The following is a 23,217-nucleotide window of genomic DNA, read 5'->3' as shown; positions in this document are numbered from 1 at the left end:
AAATGAGTCGAAAATCCAAACAAAAAATCCTCCTGCGCATCAACATAGAAAATAAACCACTGTGTTCTTAAAAAGTGGCATACAGCTGCTTTTGAGTTCAAGGCGGCAATTTAATCCTCATTTTGACATTCTATAGGTATTTGTTTGGCGATCTAAGTAAGATGGAAGGCCTAATCTCATCTCTTTATAAGCAATAGCGGGTGGCTGCATCTCCTGGGTTATATTATTAGCTTACAAAACATTTGGCTGGGCAAAAGCCGCTTTAAACAGACGGCTGCTTAATCAAAGTGATCAGGACAGATTTCTCCCTGTAAGTTTCGGATTTATTTTGAGGCTACTGGTAGATCTCGTAACGGCTGTCTGGTTTGTTATCCATTGTGCCTTTCACAAACAGAGCAAAATATTTCATCTTAATCGAAGTAAAATGATCCGAGGGATGCCGTCTAAATTGTATAAAGCATTCTATTTTTGCCTCTGTCCTTAGTTGAGACATTTTACAAAAGCAAATCTCCTTTCATAACCTTAGAGCAGCTAGTGTAGGATTAAAAATGGAAATTTAACTTGCTGCAGAAATGAATTCATTGACTGTGATTGGCAGATCAGTCGTTGTGGGACGTTGCAAGTTTACTGAACAATAAGCCAAAGTGTGACACGAAATACCTCCTGCGCATGGCTCTTTCAATGCTAATGGTCCAAGGTATCACCATGCCACAAAGACCAGACAACAGTTGGGAGTGTTACAGTTGTCTTCATCAAGGGTACCTGCTCCTGCTCAATATCCAGTGACCTCTGCTGGCCATTGAGTGAAGATGGGAGCAAGTTTGACTGATGCCCTGCCATGGTCACATAGATCTGCTGACACTCACTATCTGGGTTCACAAACGGGGAGGCCACGTGGGTGAGGTACTGGAGGGCTCCTAGCACTCACTCAGTTCTATCGGAACAAGAGCCAGGCATTCAAGAAATAAGGGTCAAAAAGCACAACAAAATTGATCTGTTTTAAAACTGTGCACTTTCCTTGAATTATTGGTTATGCTACCGTGGATTAAGGAAATGTATTTATCTACAGAACGCTGACACCGAATCATAAATCTGTTCTGCTCTATGTTGTCAAGCAACAGCCGAAGGCACGGGAAAAGGCAAATTCAGCATCTGAATCCCATTTTAAATATCAAAAAACTCAAAAGGATTGGGGTTAACTTTAACAATCCTCTACATATCTTTTGATCAGTTTTATGAATTCCAGTTCAAAACCCTGAGTGTTGATTGTGGCGGATGAGGTGGCAACTGGGATCCAGTCTTGAAAACTGAAGAATATTCATAGAGATTTCAGGGGCAATGTCCTGGGTCCAGTAGGAGCATCAGCTAGAGGGTAAACTGTTACTTGATGGGGACACCCTCCATCTTGTGTGCACTCACATAATGATCATCTCTCCAATAAAAATTCAGAAAAAAAATTAGGTTTTTAAGTTGGAATACATTCAAAAACAAAATTGTTTGCATCTGGCTCACATACATGACTCCCACACCTTTCGCTTCCTCTACTCTGCACTACTGTGTGTCAGCACACTGTCTCCTACACTAATTCACTTTCCCAGGACTACTTCCAAAACTGCCTAACTCTTTACCTCCCTTAGCCTCCCCTTCCTCCTATAATCTACAAAACCCAAGAGGCTGGATTTTCCAGTTTTGGGGCGAAAACATAAGCAATATGTAAAAATTACTGTTTTCACTGCATTACCGATTTTAGGCCGAACTTTTGGCCTTTGGGGTCAGGGGCGCATCGCAAAGGGAGGTGTTGCACAATTATTCGCGGTGCAAAAAGCAATCCTCGCCAACTTTAGTGCAGGGTCAGGAGCGCTGCGAGAGAGGCCTTGGGAGAGGGAAAAGAAATATTCAAAAAACATTACCAAGACCCTTACCTAATAAATTGCTGCAAAAATATAAAAAATAAAAACTTTAACTTACCTCTTTTGCAGGTTTTCTAACTTACCACTGCTGGCAGGGCTGCACCAACGGGTTTCAGCTGTCGCTGTTCTGGGCGCGGCGTAAGGGTCAGGGGAGAGCTGAAACTCGGACAGTGATGCAATCCGAGTCGTTACACGTCCGGCACAGCTCTCCCTGGCGGTACTTCCCATCGCCACCGTAGCAAGGAGCCGAGGATCCTGCCCGGGCTTTGCGACTGGGTTTTCGCCGCGGAGAGTCAAAACGCGGAGAAAACCCAGTCGCAAATTCTCGAAAATCCAGCCCAAGGTGTCCACCTAACCACGACTTATTATATCTCGTCTTCCCTCGCACTCATTTTAAACGTAATAGTATGTGTGCTCCCCTCTCCCCCACTATGCAATTTAGACTTTCACTTAGATTTTACAATTTCAAAGAAAAAAAGAGAAAATCCAGAATAAATGAGCTTTTAGCAAACTAGGATCGGGGACACTGTCCGCTGATCACGTGGTTCCTCAGTAACCATATTTCTGTGGCCCAGACCATCCTGCTGGTTCGTTGGAGGGGAAGGAAGAGAATAAAGCTTTTTCTTGAAATAAAAATTCAATTCAAATTACAAATCATTTATTTAGAAGTGGTTACAATTTATTCTGCCACTAATTTTAGCAAACAAAACAAATTGACAAGTGCAAGTGATAAATCCCATTTGGAACTTAAGCTGCCGTTTAGCTAAAACTGCAGACAGAAGGATTTTATCCCCCAAATAACCCAATTTGTGTTACTTTCCTTTCCCTCTTCCTCTTCCCCTGGGAAGTCAGAGGTAGAAGCCAAAGAAGCAACCAGAGAGAAGGGGAGGTGAAATGAGGGGAATGTGCATCCTCCCCTCCCCAAATCTTTATATATGGTTACATCTCTGGTAGAATGAAGTATTGTCAGTAATGGTGAGATAGGTTTGCTCCCACTAAACACACAGTGAAATCCGGCAGCCATTCTGGTCATAAAACTGGTTGGTATAACTGTGATCATATACTGCCTTTCACTGCCAGTCCTAAATATCTCATTGCTGAACAATTCATGTGGCATATCAAGGCTAACATAGCCACTGAAATTACTTTAAACAACTATAATTGAGAGCAAAAGCAATACTTGAATTCATGTGCTATCTTATCACAAATGTCTCACAACGCACTATATATATAATGATTCACTCTGAAATGCAGGGATATTTGTGTAGGCAGCTGTAAAAACCTCTGCTGCCTTCAAAAATTCTTCAGTTAGCTTCTTGTTAAAAATACTTGTGTTAATTGGTTGCATGTTCAGTGGGAGTCTTCCTGAGACATGGCTCTTTTGTGTTGAGTTTTAACGTGAACACAGCAGCTCCCATAATGCCTTTGTATTAACACAGAAGCTTACCACTGACAAATTTGTCATAGTGCATTTACCAGGAAAATGTCTCGTGAAAACTTGACACTGAACTGAACCATTGTAGCAGGTCTAATCTGGATTTTTGTTTGTTTTATATTTTGCATTAAGTTTCTTTTTTAAATAAAGGAGTCTGTAAACCTGAATAGTTTTAATAAATAGGGTACAGATTGTTCAATCCAGCCAGTAGGTTACATAGCACTCAATGTCACTCAGTAGTTTAGTAGCCACTAACCCACTGCTTCTGCATCGATGACCTGTTTATTGCATATTTCAATAGAATTAATTAGTGTCTTTGAAAGAAAACAGTGCCACTCTCATCACGTGCTATAAAGTGAATTAGTCTGTCTTGTGTGTTTGCTGCCCTCTGCTGCCTGCGCTTAAGAACTCCTGGTGATTCCCAGTACATTTGAGTATGAGCCATGCTCCACTTTGACACGCAGTAGCCACTATTTAAATGGATACGAACAGCATTACAGGCTTAATATAAACAAAAAGTGCTGAATGATACCTTTACAGTGTGAGATGAATGACCATTTAACAAGAAAATTCCTTTCACTATAATATTTCCCTCCAAAATGGCATATTATTTATTCCTTACTATTTTAACCCTAATTTAGTTTTGCTTTGTATTTTGTTTCTGTATGCGGAGTTGTTGTGATTTGACATTCCCATTTTGTTTAGTTTGCCTTTTCCTTTCCTTTTTTTCCTTTCACTTCTGCTTCAGAGTGGGCGAATAAACCCAGATGAAATAGATTTAGAAAACGAACCCTGGTATAAATTCTTTTCAGAACTGGAGTTTGGACGCCCGGTAAGTGAGGCTAGCATGATGTGAACAGCATTTGTAAATTCGATATTTATAATCCTAATTCATTGCAAAGGGGCAGTCTCTATTCATTGGTAAAAGAATTATTGTCGTGTTAATGTATAAATCTCATTTATAGCCCTTCCTATATAAAGTAGGTTAAGAGCCTGTACTGTTTTGTAGTCATTAGTCTGTTTTCGACTGGGGGATTCTGAACCTCCCACTGGTCTTAGACAGCTCATTGCAGTTGATTTGTTTAGATCTACCCAATGAGAGCCAACTGTTGAGGATTGTCAAGCAAATAATGTATTGAAGTCATTAATCTGTAGCACTACCTAGGCCTATAATACAACACCCAATTTTGAAATTAATATTTTTTTCAAATACTCTCAACCACTGCCTTCATTATTCATATCTACATAGTCTGATGAAGCTGGGCATTAATTAATTACATTTTCCAGCCAATTACTTCAACCTCAACTCTGCTTATTTATTTATCTTTCTCATCAATTGGCCAATTAATAACTGATATTTGTAAACGTTCAATTATTTAGTCCCAGGGCCCTTGGAACATTATGTAGAAAGACATCACCACTTTCACTTTGCCTCTTATTTTCATTCTGTTGGTATTTATTTCTGTGTTTATATTCTGTCGCGTGCTGCTTTTGGCATCTAACCATGTCACCTTTTCCATATGTTGTGTCCCGCGATGCCATTTGACTTTCCTCCACACATCTCTCCACCTCTGCCTGTGTTGCCATCAGCCACCCAAAAAGCTTTTGGATTATCTGCCAGAAAGTTCTCCCCATGTTTCAGCTGAGAATACAAAGGTAACTACTGATTCTTTATCCTGAACATGTAGTACTTTGCTGTCAGATTATCACCTTCATCAGCAGCACGTGTGATTCTTCAGTTAATTAATGTATTGCATTCTCACCGCGATTGAGGTTCTTTTGTCATTTCGACCTGCTGGAAATTACAGTTGCCAATACTTGTGGACAAATGCTGAAGGCATGCTTATGACTGGAGGCTGGGTCTTTGAATATATTTAAGGTGGAGATAGACAGATTTTTGAACGATAAGGGAGTCAAGGGTTATGGGGAGCGGGCAGGGAAGTGGAGCTGAGTCCATGATCAGATCAGCCAAGATCTTATTAAATGGCAGAGCAGGCGCGAGAGGCCAAATGGCCTACTCCTGCTCCTATTTCTTATGTTCATATGACATTCTTCTGTCTACAATTTTAACAGAAGCATTGGCCTGTTTAAGTTAAATGAGCTAATGCCTTTTTATTTAAATAATGCGACGAGCGAGGAGTGTCATACAAACGTTTTAAACATCCATTACTATTGTCACCAACAATCATGTCAACTTGGTAGCACTCTTGCCTCTTGAGTCAGAAGGTTGTGTTTCAAGCCTCACTTCAGGACTTGAACACATAGGTATGGTAGTTAGTGGTTATTGTTACTGCACTAGTAATCCCGAGGCATGGAATAATAATCTCGAGAGCACGGCCTCTATTTTCATAGTGGGAGCGTGGAGCTCCGTGTCGGGCAACGAACCCAACAAGGCCGGTGTAATGTCCTTACACACTACTATAAATTCACATATTCTGCAGACAAGGTCACTTTGTGACCTGAACCTTTATTCACAGGACCAAGAAGTGATGACCCTGCGTGGGACCTCCCTTTATATACCTGGATGACCAGGTGAGGAGTGTCTCTCACAAGTTCACTCCCTATGGTCAAGGTGTGCATTTCTTAGGTGTATACAGTATACAGTGTTGTTATGAAGGTTACATACATGACATCACCTTCCCCCCCCCCCCCCAATGTTTTATGGGGTCAAAGATTAAGTCTTTCAGGCGGTCGACGCTCTCTCGTGGAGCGCCGCAGTTGAGGCTCTGGTTATTGAGCCTTGGCATGCGTCTCTGTCACCTGTGGTGATTCCGGCTTGTCTGGGCTGACCGCAGGGACTGTGCATGCTGCTGAATGTTCTTGTTGTTTGTTCACTGGCAGTGGTGTGGGCAACATCTCATGATCTTCCTCAGGTTCCTCAGTGTCCATGCTGAACCTTTTTTATGCTTGGTCCAGATGCTTGCGGCACATCTGTCCATTGTTAAGTCTGACCACTATGACCCTATTCCCCTCTTTGCCAATTACAGTACCCTCGAGCCACTTGGGCCCTAAAGCATGATTAAGAACAAATACAGGGTCATCGATTTCTATACATCTCCCCTTTGAGTTACGGTCATGGCACTCATTTTGGGACTGGCGCTTGCCCTCAACAATGTCTGACAGGACAGGATGAATGAGGGACAGCCGAGTTTTAAGTGTACGTTTCACGAGTAGTTCCGCGGGCAGGACTCCCGTCAGTGAATGCGGTCGGGACCTATAGGCCAGCAGGAGGCGCGATAGGCGGCATTGAAGGGAGGGTCCTTGAATCCGGAGCATGCCTTGCTTTATGATTTGGACCTGGCCATTGGAAGCCGGCTTGAACGGTGCCATCCTGACATGATTGATGCCATTTCCCGCCATGAACTCCCGGAATTCATACCTAGTGAAACACGGGCCATTGTCGCTAACCAGGATGTCCGGCAAGCCGTGGGTCATAAAGACCGTACGCAGACTCTCCATAGTGATGGATTTTGTGCACGAATTCAAAATGATGCACTCGATCCATTTCGAGTACGCCTCAACAACAATGAGGAACATTTTTCCCATGAACGGGCCCACGTAGTCTATGTGAATACGTGACCATGGCCTGGTGGGCCAGGGACATGGACTGTGTGGGGCCTCCCTGGGGACATTGCCCAGCTGGGCACACGTCGTGCACCTGCAAACACAGTGTTCCAGGTCTGCATCAATTCCCGGCCAATGGCCTTCATTAGCACGATGCCTGGGTGTTCGCTGTGGAGTTCCCTGATGAATGCTTCCCTTCCCTTCTGGGGCATGACTACCCGGCTGCCCTATAGTAGGCAATCGGCTTGGATGGAGAGCTCATCCATCTGTCTGTGAAACGGTCTGACCTCCTCAGAGCATGCTCCGTGTGCGGGCGCCCAATCTCCAGTCAGGACACATTTCTTAATCAAGGATAGGAGGGGATCTCTGTTGGTCCAGATTTTGATCTGGTGGGCTGTGATGGGGGAGCCTGCGCTGTCAAAGGCTTCAACGGCCATGACCATCTCAGCGCTTTGCTCCGCTGCCCCCTCAGTGGTGGCCAGTGGAAGTCTGCTGAGCGCGTCAGCGCAATTTTCGGTGCCTGGCCGGTGCCGTATGGTGTAGTCATATGCAGCCATTGTGAGTCCATCACTGTATGCGAGCTGACGCATTGGCATTGACAGCTTTGCTGTCTGACAACAGGGATGTTAACGGCTTGTGGTCCGTTTCTAACTCGAACCTTCTGCCAAAAAGGTACTGGTGCATCTTTTTCACCCTGTAGACACATGCGAGTGCTTCCTTTTCAACCATCCCATCTTCATCCCCGTTCTGCTTGGGAGAGTGACCTGGAGGCATAAGCCACAGGTTGGCGTTGGCTCTCATCATTACTCTGCTGCAACACGCACCCAACCCCATAGGATGATGCATCACATGTCAAAACCAATTTCTTACCGGGGTTGTACAGAGTCAACAGCTTATTAGAACAAAGCAGGTTCCGCGCCCGATTGAAAGCCTGTTCCTGACAGTCCCCCCAAAACCAACCTTATGCAGGAGCATGTGTAGCAGCTCCAACAATGTGCTTAAGTTCGGCAGAAAGTTCCCGAAATAGTTCAAGAGTCCCAGAAATGAACGCAACTCCGATGTGTTGCCGGGCCTGGGCGCACGGCGAATCGCCTCCGTTTTGGATTCGGTAGGCCGGATCCAGTCTACGGCAACCCTTCTGCCCAAAAACTAGACCTCTGGGGCCAAAAACACACACTTGGACTTCATTAGTCGTATGCCTACCCGGTCCAGTCGGCGTAACACCTCCTCCAGGTTGTGGAGGTGTTCCTCGGTGCCTCAACCCGTGATAAGGATGTCGTCCTGAAATACGATTGTTCCAGGGATGGATTTGAGCAGGCTTTCCATGTTCCTTTGAAAGATAGCGGCTGCTGATCGAATGCCAAATGGACACCTGTTGTAGACAAACAGCCCCTTGTACGTGGTGATGGTGGTCAGTAGCTTGGATTCTTCGTCCAGTTCCTGGGCCATGTCGGCTTAAGTGAGGTCCAACTTGGTGAACAGCTTGCCGCCTGCCAGCGTGGCAAAGAGATCCTCCGCTCTCGGAAATGGGTATTGGTTTTGTAGTGACACTCGGTTGATAGTGGTCTTGTAGTGGCCACAGATCCTGACCGAGCCATCCATTTTTAGGACAGGGACGATGGGGCTTGCCCAGTCGCTGAATTCAACGGACGAAATTATGCCCTCTCTTAGCAACCTGTCCAACTCACTCTCAATTTTCTCCCGCATCACATACGGCACTGCTCTGGCTTTGTGGTGCACTGGTCTGGCGTCCGGAGCGATGCGTATCACTACTTTGGTACCTTTTTAAAGTCCCGACACCAGGTTGAAATAGTGACTCAAATTTCTGTAGGACCTGTGAGCATGAACTTCGCTCCTCAGATGAAATGGCGTGCACAATTCCCCATTTCCAGTTCATCTTTGCTAGCCAGCTCCTCCTCAAAAGTGCGGGACCATTTCCCGGGACAATCCAGAGTGGCAGCCGGTTCTCTGATCCATTATGTATGATCATTGCACTGCCTGGCACTGGGATGATCTCTTTGGTGTACGTCCGTAGTTGCATGTCAATGCGTTTCAGTTGGGTCTGCTAGCTCTGAGTGGCCATAGTTTCTCGAATTGTTGGATACTCATAAGTGACTGGCTGGCCCCTGTGTCCAGCTCCATGTGTACTGGGATGCCGTTTAATAGGACTTTCATCATCATAGGTGGTGTTTGGTATATGAGCTGTGGATGTTTGCCACATGAACCCGCTGAACTTCAGCGTCCATTGCTTTGTCCCAAGCATCAACCTGCCTTGCAGACCTCTCTTCTGGTTCATCTGCCTCCTAAATTAGCCTCGCTGCGGGCTTCCTGCACATTCTGGCTAAATGTCCACTGAAGTTACAATTTCTACAGATAAATTGTTGAAACCTACAGGTTTTTGCATCATGTCTGCCCCCGCATCTCCAGCATGAGCTGAGATCATTGTGAACAAAAAGGCTGTTATCAGGCATTCCTCTCTGATTGTCTCTTTGATTACTCTTGAGCACTCTGTTCATGGGTGTCAATGGCCCCATCCCGAGACGCATTGTCCATCGTGATGGCGTAAATGTCTGTTCAACCTGCCATCGCCTCTGTTGAGGACCCACTCTAGAGTCTGTTGCTGCCAGGGTGGTGTCGAATTGCCCTTGCCTGCCTGCGGGGTTCTGAGTCGCATGTACAATGTTAACTCCCTGACCCATTGCCACGTTGGAAGCAGAATTGCGCATGTATATTATCTTGGTTTCCTCCTCCCCCGTCATGAAGGTCTGAGCCATCAATGCCGCCGCTTCCAAGGTCAAGTGCTTGGTCTCAATTAGCTTTCTGAAAATCCCAGCATGACCAATGACCTCAATAAAGAAATCCCTTAACATCTCCCCCCTGCAGGCGTCTGTGAACTTCGGCCAAGCGTCGAAGGTCCGAAACGAAGTCCGGTATGCTCTGTCCTTCCCGACGTCGGTGCGTATAGAATCGGTGTCGGGCCATGTGTATACTGCTTGCCGGTTTGAGGTGCTCACCGATCAGTTTGCTGAGCTCTTCAAAGATTTTGTCCACCGGCTTCTCAGGTGCGAGCAGGTCTTTAATCAGCGCATACGTCTTAGGTCCACAGCTGGTCAGTAGATGCGCCCTTCGCTTGTCAGCCGCTGCATCTCCCAGCCAGTTCTTCGTGACAAAGCTCTGCTGGAGCCTCTCAACGAAATCGTCCCAGTCCTCACCAACACAGTACCGTTTCTCTGTGCTACCGGTGGCCATTCTCGTGAGTCGTTGATTCCCGTTTCTCATCGCCAAGTGTAATGTCCTTACACACTACTATAAATTCACATGAGGCACATTCAACAGACAAGGTCACTCTGTGACCTGAACCTTTATTCACAGGACCAAGAAGTGATGACCCTGCATGGGACCTCCCTTTATATACCTGGATGACCAGGTGAGGAGTGTCTCCCACAAGTTCACCCCCTGTGGTCAAGGTGTGCATTTCTTGGGTGTATAAAGTTTGCAGTGTTGTTATGAAGGTTACAGTTGCATGAAGGTTACATACATGACAGCCGGGATGTGGTGGCCCTGCTAATATTAAAGGCAGGGTCTCATTTTGTATAAATCTCTACAGAGTCCCATCTGACAACCAGCCAGATTGACTCCCAGGGCGCCTGGAGGGAGTGTGCATCAAGCGACAGGAGGCTGCAACCGGGGACCCATGTGAATGGTCCCCAGTACTCAGTAGGGGTGTGGGGAGGGGGGAAGGCACTGGGCAGCATTCAGGAGAGAGGGAACGCTGTTGGCAGGGATTGCCAGGGAGCGGGAAGATCTGTCAAAGATCAGGAAGTGGGGGGGGGCGGGGGGTGAGCCCAGCGCAAGTGATGCCCAAGGAAGCCTAAAATTATAATTTTAAAACTTACCTTCTGTAGCTCTTTGGGCCCAGGATCTGGCTCCCGACAAGAATGCCCGACAGGGGAGTCGACATTGCTCCTCCCATTGGGCCTCGGGTTAAAATTGCAGATCAGGTCCCGATGACATCATCGGACCCGATTTGCATATGTAAAATAGAATCCTACTTCCTTCCTATGTGTGTCCTACTCGCCTGCTCAAAAAAGCAGGTTAATATCGGGACACGGCGGCAAGGCAGTAGGATCGGCGGGGGGTAAGTGACTTGCATTATTTTAACTGCCCCCCGCCCCCACCTGGTTTCCACCAGGTGGGAGTAGTTAAAGTGGGGGCCCATAAGTTCAAATCCCATCACGGCAGACTGAGAATTTGAATTCAAGGTTACCTAGTGTGTGCTAATTGCCCTTTGAGCCACTCGGTTGTCTCAAACTGCTATTCAAGCAGAAGGCTCACATTCTGAGGGCAACTAGGGATGCATCCCACAATTCTTTTTAAAATGAGGTACAGAAAGGGAGTCCCATCTTTCAGGTGTGATATTAGACCAAGGCTTGCTGAATTGGTCATGAAAAGTTGCATGGCATTATTCGAAGAAGAACGGAGTATCAACAGTGTCACCAATATAGTCCCTCAACCATGACCTCAAAATATAGATTGACTGACCATTCATTTGATCTGCTGGTTGCAGAACCTTGGTGTGCACAGATTGGCTGCCACATTTACCTGCGTAACACCTACATTTCAAAAGTATTTCATTGGCTGTGAACCGCTTTGGGTTCTCCTGAGGATGTGATGAGGTACTATTATAAATGCAAGATAATTGTTTCGGACAGTCCTAGTTGTTCATAGATTTCTCCTCCAAGTTTATGTTTTAATTTACTTTTTACTTAAGTTTAAAAACCTTGTCTTTAGAACTAGGTGGTCCGGTGAGTTAGTTTACCATCCTTTCATCTCTGGATCTGGGTTGAGTACCATCCAGGCAAATTGTACTGAGCATTCAGACTCGAGCTGCAGAATTCCTTACTTAATTTCCGTTGCTTTAAACAAATTTCTTGTCCCTCCACTTTTTTTTCTTTAACATTTTGAATTGAACACCATCACCAGTTTGAAACCAAACCTTAGTCATTAGCTGAACTGTTGTCAGCTGGGAACCCAAATAACTTGAATATTACATGCTAGCAGGGAAATCACCTGGAGAGGGAGGGAAAAGCTGCAGAAATCTGTTCCACCCTGTCAGTCAAGTACCTACCAGGGTCGACACTGCCCAAGGAGAAGTCTACAGTCCAGACCATCCCATCCTCCCGATTTAAAGGAAAGGGTGTTGTTACGTTTAGAATAACTACACAAGACTGTATATCTTAAGTTCAAACTGTTGTGACCTTGGTATCTTTGTTGTAACTCCAGAGTGAGGAGGCAGTATGGTAGACTGCCTTTTATACCTGCTTGCCCGGAGTGTGCAGGTAACCCTTGGGTCTCCCACAGGTGCGCCCCCTGGTGGCAAGTCTTACACATTGATAATGTTTACATACATACCAGATATGACTGTAAAACGCAGCAAAACATAGTTTCTGGCAGAATACTAAATATTGCTTTTACTAAGGTTAAGGACCTGTAATTTTATGAGTTTATTTATTGCCCCCTCACTTTGCTTGGGTCTCGCTGGACAGTGTAGGAGGAGTGAAATGGTCTCTGTGTGATGTTCTACTTCTCCAGTTTTTGTTTGAGGTCTGAGATAGTGGATGGTGTGATGAGGGAGGGAGTTGCTGAGGGCCATATGCTGTATTTTTTAGTGGCAGATTTGGGGTGCTGGTTGGGTAAGGAAGAAAGTTCCCCGCCCCCACGTCTGACGCTTCCTCTCCTCCTGACTTTCCTTTGGGCTCACTTCTGTGCAAATGCTTCCCATTGCCAATTTCTAATGGGGATTAGTGTTCAGGAGAGATATTAGAAACTACTTGCACTTCAAGTTACAGAATTTTTTTTAATGGGGAACCACAGATGCTTAAACCTCTGCTAATGCTGCCGTTTGGCCAGCTGCCAGGAAGTGTCTGGGCCTGGGCCCGAAGTACTGGAACTCCATCCCTAAACCTCTCCACCTCTCTACCTCTCTTTCCTCCTTTAAGACGCACCTTAAAACCTACCTCTTTGACCAAGCTTATGGTCATCTGCCGTAATTTCTTGTGTGGCTCGGTGGCAATTTTTTTTTCTTGTAACACTCCTGTGAAGCACCTTGGGACATTTTATTATGTTATAAATACACGTTGTGTGTGAAAAATATCTGATTTTTCTTCCGACTCCCGCACTCGTTAGAGGAAGTTACCTGGTTCTTGTGTCACCTTGCTGTATCATGCAAGTTAGATCAGGAACTAAGCAGAGTGGGAATCCTACACTTCTTCATCCTGTCCATTGGTGGTCCACTTCTCCACACCACTGGTAACTTAAATCTGGAGTGTACTGCTGCAGGGGACAACTGCTTCTTACACTGAACCAAGCAGTTTACCTATAAACCTAAATATAAAATAGCTCGTTGGTGGGGATAAATAAAGGGACGGACTTGTCGAATCTAATGAACTTTTCCGGTTCCTTACAAGTCCTCGATTCTCTTACTATCTCATAGTAGGGTGTCTCATGCGATATTTCAATTGCATGAATCCATTGTTAAACTAATACACTTAATACATGGGAAATCCTTTTGGCATTTCTCTCTACGTACATGGCAGACAGTGCCAGAATTAAATTAGAACTCCAGAGCCCAGTGACAGTAATTTATTTACGATGATGGGACAAAAATAATGCAATTCTCAGTTTTGAGTTAATTAAACTCTTCTTCGTAAATTAAATGGAATTAAGTTTCTTTCTGGAAGCTAAGTAAACGATGCCAAGTTTGAAGAAGAGCGATGTTCGAATTTGCTAATTGTGTGAAATTACTGAATGTTAGAATTAAACAAAAGCCGACTTTAATATTTTGTTGCAGCCAGACAGTGGGGAACATTGAGCTAATAGAACCAAATTTCAGTGGCACCATCAATCTCGTCAGTTGAAAACATTTTAATGTTTACCATAGAATCTCCCATGGTATCGTTCACAGTCGACGAATAACATTTGTTTTTACTTGTTCTGTTGGTTTCATGCTGCTCTTTGCGTGTCAGTTCTGTTTCTCTATCAGTTCTGCTCATCTCTGTGTCCTCTTCTCTTGTTTTTAGTCTGGGTGGTGTTCTGCTTCTCTGTCTGTCTTTTAGATGCGAGGTTGTGTGATGTGGAAGGCTGCTAAGACCCAAATGCTGCATCTTTGGCGTAGGTGCAGGGTGCTCGTTGCGTAGGGAAGGGAGTCGCCCCCTTTCTGTTGGTTGCCTTTCAACTCTCAACAACAAACCATTCCCCCCACCCCCACCCCCTACTTTGGGCACACTTCTGTGTAAACTGAGACATGGCTACAGAAAAATCAGGCCTGAGAATTAAACATTGTAGGGGAAAATTTAGAAAAGATAAACAGGAAAAAAGGGGAGGTGGAGTAGCTGTACTTATTAGGGATAACAATGGCAGTCGAAAAAAAGTGACGCAGCTATCAGCAAGACAAAAATAGAATCCATATGGATAGAGATAAAAAGATGATAAAGGATCAATCACATTAATAGGTTTAGTCTACAGACCACCAAATAGTGGAAGGGAGGTGGAGGAAGAAATATGCAAACAAATTAGGGAAATGAGTAAAAAACATACAATAATCATGGGGGATTTCAACTACCCCACTATTAATTGGACAGAAGAGGTAGAGGGGATAAGGGAATGGAGTTCCTACAATGTGTACAGGACTCCTTTCTAGCCCAATATGTAAAAAGCCCAACAATAGAGGATTCACTATTGGATCTAGTAATGGGGAATGAACCAGAGCAGGTAAGAAAAGTAAAAGTAGGGGACCATCTAGACAATAGTGACCATAATATAATGCGCTTTAAGATGGTAATTGAGAAGGAAATATGGATGACGAAAACCAGGATAATAGGTTGGAGAAAAGCTGATTTTGAGGGGCTGAGAGTAGAACTTGAGAAAATAAAATAGGCAACAATATTGGCAAACAACGGTGTAGAACAGCAATATGAATCATTTAAAACTGTGTTCAACAGAGTGCAGGAACAATATATTCCGCTAAAAGGAAAGAACAGATTAAACACTATTGAGACTCCATGGATGAATAAAGCCACAAGGGAACATTTGAGGGTAAGGAAAGAGGCATACATTAAGTTCATAGACAGTGGTGGGGGGTGGGGGGGTGGTGGTATGATCAGGGAGAATACAAAGAGAATTAGGAGAGAAATCAAAAAAAAATTAGGAAAGCAAAAAGGAACGCTGAAATTAAATTATCAAGGACCATAAAACAAAACAGTAAAATATTTTACAGGCACATCAATTAAAAGGAGGGTTGGAATGGGAATAGGGCCATTAAGGGATAGACAGGATTATACCACAGGTAACGACTGAGAGATGGCAGAAATATTAAATAATTATTTTGCTTCAGTATTTACCGGGGAGATATAGAACAGGTGGACGTCATTGGATGATGAGATTAGTAATGAGATAAGTGCATTTAAAATAAAGAGGGGATATATTAAATAAACTAAATAAACTAATCAAACTCAGAATATAAAACCCTTGGTCCGGATGGATTACATCCACGCATTTTAAAAGAATCTAGGGAAGAGATAGCAGAGGCATTTCTACACATATTTAATAACTCGTTCAAAAATGGTGCAGTGCCAGAGGATTGGCAGATAACTAACATACCTATATTTAAGAAGGAGGATGGAACATGTCAAGGGAATTATCGGTGGTCGGAAAAATAATGGAATCCCTACTAAAGGAGAAAATAGAAGAACATCTAGAAACTAAAAATATAGTAATGAATAGTCAGCATGGATTTGAAAAGGGAAAGTCTTGCTTGACCAACCTCATTTGATTTTTTGAGGAGGTAACAGAGAGAGTAGACAATGGTAATGCAGTAGATGTAATTTATCTAGATTTTCAAAAGTCCTTCGATAAGGTACCCCATAATAGATTGATGAACAAGATCAGAGAATGCGGAGTCAGAGGTCAAGTAGCAGAATGGTTAGCTGGCTGGCTTCAAGACAGAAAGCAGAAAGTAGGGGTAAAAGGTGGCAGAAGGTGGGTAGTGGTGTTCCCTAAGAATCAGTGCTGGGATCACTGTTGTTCACAATTTATATTAACGATTTAGACTTTGGAATCAGAAACACAATTTCTAAATTTGCGGATGACACCAAATTGGGGGGGATAGCCAATACTGAGGAGGACTGCAACAAATTACAGGAGAACATTAATAAACTTGCAGAATGGGCATACAATTGACAAATGAACTTCAACACAGATAAATGTGAGGTATTACATTTGGGTAGGAAGAATAGGGAGGTCACATTACTTGGAGGGTGCGAATCTAGAATGGAGTATAGGAACAAAGGTATCTAGGAGTACAAATACACAAATCACTAAAAGTGTCGACAGGTTAGCAACATAAGAACATAAGAAATAGGAGCAGGAGTAGGCCATTTGGCCCCTTGCGCCTGCTCCGCCATTCAATAAGATCATGGCTGATCATTCCATCAGTACCCCTTTCCTGCTTTCTCTCCATACTCCTTGATCCCTTTAGCCGTAAGAGCCATATCTAACTCCCTCTTGAATATATTCAATGAACTGGCATCAACAACTCTCTGCGGCAGGGAATTCCACAGGTTAACAACTCTCTGAGTGAAGAAATTTCTCCTCATCTCAGTCCTAAATGGCCTACACCTTATCCAAAGCATATGTCCCCTGGTTCTGGACTTCCCCAACATCGGGAACATTCTTCCCGCATCTAACCTGTCCAGTCCCGTCAGAATTTTATATGTTTCTATGAGATCCCCTCTCATTCTTCTAAATTCCAGTGAATATAAGCCCAGTAGATCCAGTTTTTCTTCATATGTCAGTCCTGCCATCCCGGGAATCAGTCTGGTGAACCTTCGCTGCACTCCCTAAATAGCAAGAATGTCCTTCCTCAGATTAGGAGACCAAAACTGTACACAATATTCCAGGTGAGGCCTCACTAAGGCCCTGTACAACTGCAGTAAGACTGCCCTGCTCCTATACTCAAATCCCCTAGCTATGAAGGCCAATATACCATTTGCCTTCTTCACCGCCTGCTGTACCTGCATGCCCACTTTCAGTGACTGATGAATCATGACACCCAGGTTTCGTTGCACCTCCCCTTTTCCTAATCTGCCACCATTCAGATAATATTCTGCCTTCGTGTTTTTGCCCCCAAAATGGATAACCTCACATTTATCCACATTATACTGCATCTGCCATGCATTTGCCCACTCACCTAACCTGTTCAAGTCACCCTGCAGCCTCTTAGCATCCTCCTTGCAGCTCACACTGCCACCCAGTTTAGTGTCACCTGCAAACTTGGAGATATTGCACTCAATTCCTTCATCTAAATCGTTAATGTATATTGTAAAGAACTGGGATCCCAGCACTGAGCCCTGCAGCACTCCACTAGTCACTGCCTGCTATTTTGAAAATAACCCGTTTATCCCGACTCTGCTTCCTGTCTGCCAACCAGTTCTCTATCCACATCAGTACATTACCCCCAGTACCATGTGCTTTGATTTTGCACACCAATCTCTTGTGCGGGACCTTGTCAAAAGCCTTTTGAAAGACCCAATACACCACATCTACTGGTTCTCCCTTATCCACTCAGCTAGTTACATCCTCACAAAATTCCAGCAGCCATGACTTCCCTTTCATAAATCCATGCTGACTTGGTCTGATCCTGTCACTGCTTTCCAAATGTGCTGCTATTTCATCCTTAATGATTGATTCCAACATATTCCCCACTACTGATGTCAGGCTAACTGGTCTATAATTCCCTGTTTTCTCTCTCCCTCCTTTTTTAAAAAGTGGTGTTACATTAGCTTCCCTCCAGTCCATAGGAACTGATCCAGAGTCGATAGACTGTTGGAAAATGATCACCAATGCATCCACTATTTCTAGGGCCACTTCCTTAAGTACTCTGGGATGCAGACTATCAGGTCCCAGGGATTTATCGGCCTTCATTCCCATCAATTTCCCTAACACAATTTCCCGCCTAATAAGGATATCCTTCAGTTCCTCCTTCTCACTAGACCCACTGTCCCCTAGTACATTTGGAAGGCTATTTGTGTCTTCCTTCGTGAAGACAGAACCGAAGTATTTGTTCAATTGGTCTGCCATTTCTTTGTTCCCTATTATAAATTCACCTGAATCCGACTGCAAGGGACCTACGTTTGTCTTCACTAATCTTTTTCTCTTCGTATCTTTATAGAAGCTTTTGCAGTCAGTTTTTATGTTCCCTGCAAGCTTCCTCTCGTACTCTAATTTCCCCTTCTTAATTAAACCTTTGGTCCTCCTCTGTTGAATTCTAAATTTCTCCCAGTCCTCAGGTTTGTTGCTTTTTCTGGCCAATTTATATGCCTCTTCCTTGGCTTTAACACTATCCTTAATTTCCCTTGTTAGCCATTGTTGAGCCACCTTCCCCGTTTTATTTTTACTCCAGACAGGGATGTACAATTGCTGAAGTTCATCCATGTGATCTTTAAATGTTTGTCATTGCTTATCCACCATCAACCCCTCAAGTATCCTTTGCCAGTCTATTCTAGCCAATTCATGCCTCATACCGTCGAAGTTACCTTTCCTTAAGTTCAGGACCCTAGTTTCCGAATGAACTGTGTCACTCTCCATCTTAATAAAGAATTCTACCATATTATGGTCACTCTTCCCCAAGGGGCTTCGCACAACAAGATTGCTAATTAGTCCCTTCTCATTACACATCACCCAGTCTAGGATGGCCAGCTCTCTAGTTGGTTCCTCGACGTATTGGTCTAGAAAACCATCCCTAATACATTCCAGGAAATCCTCCTCCACCGCATTGCTACCAGTTTGGTTAGCCCAATCAACATGTAGATTAAAGTCGCCCATGATAACTGCTGTACCTTTATTGCACACATCCCTTATTTCTTGTTTGATGCTGTCCCCAACCTTACTACTATTGTTTGGTGGTCCGTACACAACTCCCACTAACGTTTTCTGCTCTTTGGAATTCCGCAGGTCAATGTCCCTCCTTACTATTGCATTAATTTCCTCTTTAACCAGCAACGCCACCCCGCTTCCTTTTCCTCTCTGCCTATCCTTCCTAAATGTTGAATAACCCTGGATGTTGAGTTCCCAGCCTTGGTCACCCTGGAGCCATGTCTCCGTAATGCCAATTACATCATATCTGTTAACTGCTGTCTGCGCAGTTAATTCATCCACCTTATTCCGAATACTCCTCGCATTGAGGCACAGAGCCTTCAGACTTGTCTTTTTAACACACTTTGCCCCTTTAGAATTTTGCTGTAATGTGGCCCTTTATGTTTTTTGCCTTGGGTTTCTCTGCCCTCCACTTTTACTATTCTCCTTTCTGTCTTTTGCTTCTGCCTCCATTTTATTTCCCTCTGTCTCCCTGCACAGGTTCCCACCCCCTGCCATGTTAGTTTAACTCCTCCCCAACAGCACTAGAAAACCAGTTAAATATATACAATGTTAAATATATACAATGATTCAGCCTCTACAGTTGTCTGGGGTAGAGAATTGCAAAGATTCCCGACCCTCTGAAAGAAGAAATTCCTCCTCATTTCCGTTTTAAATGGGCGACCTCTTATTCTGAAACTATGTCCCCTAGTTCTAGATTCTCTGCATCTACTCTATCGGGCACTCTCAGAATCTTACACGTTTCAATAAGATCACCTCTCAGTCTTCTAAACTCCAATGAGTATAGGCCCAACCTTTCTTCATATGACAACCACTTCATCTCAGGAACCAACCTCGTGAAACTTCTCTGAACTGCCTCCAATGCAAGTTTATCCCTTCTTAAATAAGGAGACCAAAACTGTACGCAGTACTCCAGGTGTGGTCTCAGCAATGCCCTGTACAGTTGCAATAAAGGGAGATGGAGGGAAATCCTGCTACAACTGTACAGGGCATTCCATTTGCCTTCCTAATTACTTGCTGTACCTGCATACTAACTTTTTGTGTTTCATGTTTAAGGACCCCCAGATCCCTCTGTACCACAGCGTTTTGTAATCTCTCCCCATTTAAATAATTATTTGCTTTTTTATTTTTCCTGCCAAAATGGATAACCTCACACTTTCCCACATTATACTCCGTCTGCCAAATTTTTGACCCCTCACTTAGCCTGTCTATATCCCTTTGTAGATTATTTGCATTCTCCTCACAACTTGCTTTCCCACCTATCTTCGTATCATCAGCAAACTTGGCTACATTACACTTGGTCCCTTCATCCAAGTCATTAATATAAATTGTATATAGTTGAGGCCCCAGCACTGATCCCTGTGGCACCCCACAAGTTACAGTTTGCCAACCTGAAAATGACCCATTTATCGCAACTCTCTGTTTTCTGTTAGTTAGTCAATCCTCTATCCATGCTAATATATTACCTCCAACTCTGTGAGCTCTTATAAGGCCATAAATAGGGAAGTTATGCTCAACCTGTATCGAATCTTGGTTCGACCACACTTGGAGTACTGCCTACAGTTCTGGTCTCCATAGTTTAAAAAGGATATAGAGGCACTGGAGAGGGTGCAGAGATGATTTACATGCATGATACCAGAAATGCAAGGATATACATATCAGGAAAGGATGAACAGCCTGGGTCTCTTTTCTCTTGAAAAAAGAACGCCGAGGATGACCCAATAGATGTCTTTAAAATTATGAAAGGTTTTGATCGAATGGCTACAGAGAGAATGTTTCCACTTGTAGGGAAGAGCATAAGTAGAGGCCATCAATATAAGATAGTCACTAAGAAATCCAACAGGGAATTCAGAAGAAACTTCTTTACCCAAAGATTACATATTACATAGGATTACATAGAATATACGGCAGTGATGAGTGGTGAGAATGTGGAACTCGCTACCACAGGGAGTGGTTGAAGCGAATGGTATAGATGCATTTAAGGGGAGGCTAGACAAGCCTCTAAGGGGAACTAAACTACAGAACCAGTGGGAACCTGTTCAACCTGCGCCGTCTCCAGGTCAGGTCCAAGACCACCCCAACCTCTGTCATCGAGCTACAGTACGTCTGCGTCTGCGCACATACAGAGGCTGAACTCCAGGACATAGTGTCAAATTTTGTGTCTTATAATATTCTTGTGAAAGGCCTTGGGATGTTTTACTACCTTAAAGGTGCTATATAAATATAAGTTGTTGTTGTAATTCTCCAGGTTTTTCTTTTCTATCTGGAGTGCCAGTGCCGCCTTCCCACTCCTGATTTTTTTTAAATTTCATTTAATGGAGTGGTGTTAAAGCGAACTATGATGAAAATGGTGCTTTCATAATAAACCCCACCAACAGCTGGATTCATGCCCCAGCTCCCCACTCCACCTCCCATCCCCCACCCAGGAGGAGGTTCTGATATCTGTTGTGCAGGATAACATTTTATTATTTTTCTTTCAAACCTAAAACCCACCTGTTCCAAATTTTCTGCAATGAGGCTAAAGTGATTTAGTCTGATTTACCAGCACTGAAAACCCAGAGTTCAGACATTAGGTGTCTGATTCTCTTCAGTGGTGAATTGAAATAAGCAGCATCGCCCAGTGGGAATAATTCTGGGCTTAATCCAGATCTATGCTTCAAAATTGCACCTCCATGAGGGGAGGGTAGAGAGAAATTCTGGCAGGATTGTGGCTGTGGAGGGAGGTTGGAATTTGGGGTAGGATGCTGAGAGCCTCATTCTGGGCTTCATGAAGGTCGCAACACTAAACAATCCAATATTTAAATCTCAACCAACATCACTAGAAAAAAAACATTAATTTGGTCATTATCAAATTGCTGTTTGTGGGACCTTGCTGTGTGAAAATTGGTTGCCGCGATTTCTACATTACAGCAGTGACTTCAAAGAGTACTTAAAGCACTTTAAGATGTCCTGACTCGATATAAATGCAAATTTTTCTTTCTCTCCTTTCTGTTTCTTCTTTCCTTTCTTTCTTCTCCTTTCTTCCCTCAGAGGAGAAGATTAAAAAAAATGTTATCTTAATCTTCAGCCCAATTTCGATCTTTGCAACCCTTTTCCTCACCCATATTGAAAGGCTCCTTTGCTGTGCAAGCACCTACCCCTATTATTTAAATGACCCCATCTCTGGGGTTTGGGATGGAATCTCCAACAGGTGAAAGCAATGTACAGAAGTTTTAGCCCACCATACTTCAGATGGTAGTGTGCGATTTCTCTCCTTGGTTTTTTAGCTTATGAAACCATGCCGTGTTTATTAGTCTAGAACAGATCCAATAAAGGGAGCTATCCAGACACTGACAGCACAAAGGAACACAATGAGGCCCCAGCTGTCGGGGATGAACTGTAAGAAATGATTTAATAAACTGAATGTCTCAAAGGAAATCTTGTAAAGCTGTAAAAAATACTTAATGGGATAGAGATGGTAAAGTCGGACCATTATTTTGTTACACCAAAGCAACAGGATAAGAGGGTACAGGTTCAGTTTTATGAAGCATAAGTTTAGAGAAGATGTCAAAGTATTCTTTATGAAGTAGTAATAAAGATTCTTCTTGTCGCGAAGGCTGATTGAACCAGGGCACTGGATTCATTCAGAAATAGCAAGATACTATAATGGGAATGTGGTTGAGTTGGTGTTCCAGAAGATTGAAATCAAATGAGATGAAGGACCTTCTCCAGCCATGTCTATCTTGTGATGTGTAACTGCCATTTGTTTATCCCTTTGGTGACCAAGGTAAAAGATTAACTAAAATTAAAATTGACCTGAAATAATTAGGCACATCGAAACATAGAAAATAGATGCAGGAGTAGGCCTTTCGGTCCTCCGAGCCTGCACCAGCATTCAATATGATCATGGCTGATCATGCAACTTCAGTACCCCATTCCTGCTTTCTCTCCATACCCCTTGATCCCTTTAGCCGTAAGGGCCACATCTAACTCCCTTTTGAATATATCTAATGAACTGGCCTCAACAACTTTCTGTGGTAGAGAATTCCACAGGTTCACAATTCTCTGAGTGAAGAAGTTTCTCCTCATCTCGGTCCTAAATGGCTTACCCCTTATCCTTAGACTGTGTCCCCTGATTCTGGACTTCTCCAACATCGGGAACATTCTTCCTGCATCTAACCTGTCCAATCCTGTCAGAATTTTATATGTTTCATTGAGATCCCCTCTCATTCTTCTAAATTCCAGTGAATATAAGCCTAGTTGTTCCAGTCTTTCTTCATATGTCAGTCCTACCATCCCGGGAATCAGTCTGGTGAAGCTTTGCTGCACTCCCTCAATAGCAAGAATGTCCTTCCTCAGATTAGGAGACCAAAACTGATGAAATGATGAAACAAGAGA

The 23,217-nt window shown here is 43.7% G+C and overlaps 1 protein-coding gene across 33 annotated transcripts in view; it reads left to right on the top strand.

Moving 5' to 3' along the window:
• sorbs2b (sorbin and SH3 domain containing 2b) overlaps window positions 1-23,217 on the top strand; it is a 344,867-nt gene that overhangs the window by 236,195 nt on the left and 85,455 nt on the right. For 31 of the 33 annotated variants that reach the window (XR_011593121.1, XR_011593098.1, XR_011593119.1 and 28 more), the window contains 2 exons: window positions 4,094-4,177; window positions 4,936-5,001. The exons of 1 other annotated variant lie outside the window; for it this stretch is intronic. Coding sequence is in view for 3 of the 32 variants with exons in the window: in XM_070879270.1 (XP_070735371.1) it covers window positions 4,094-4,177; window positions 4,936-5,001 (150 nt within the window). In the remaining 29 variants the exon portion in view is untranslated. The remainder of the gene's footprint in view (window positions 1-4,093; window positions 4,178-4,935; window positions 5,002-23,217) is intronic. One more of the 33 variants, XR_011593107.1, reaches the window with a different exon arrangement.

The sequence above is a fragment of the Pristiophorus japonicus genome, chromosome 1 (assembly GCF_044704955.1).
Source record: "Pristiophorus japonicus isolate sPriJap1 chromosome 1, sPriJap1.hap1, whole genome shotgun sequence".
Taxonomy (NCBI): Eukaryota; Metazoa; Chordata; class Chondrichthyes; family Pristiophoridae; genus Pristiophorus; species Pristiophorus japonicus.
Note: the sequence above shows the minus strand (reverse complement) of the source record. Positions and strands in the feature narration are given on the sequence as shown.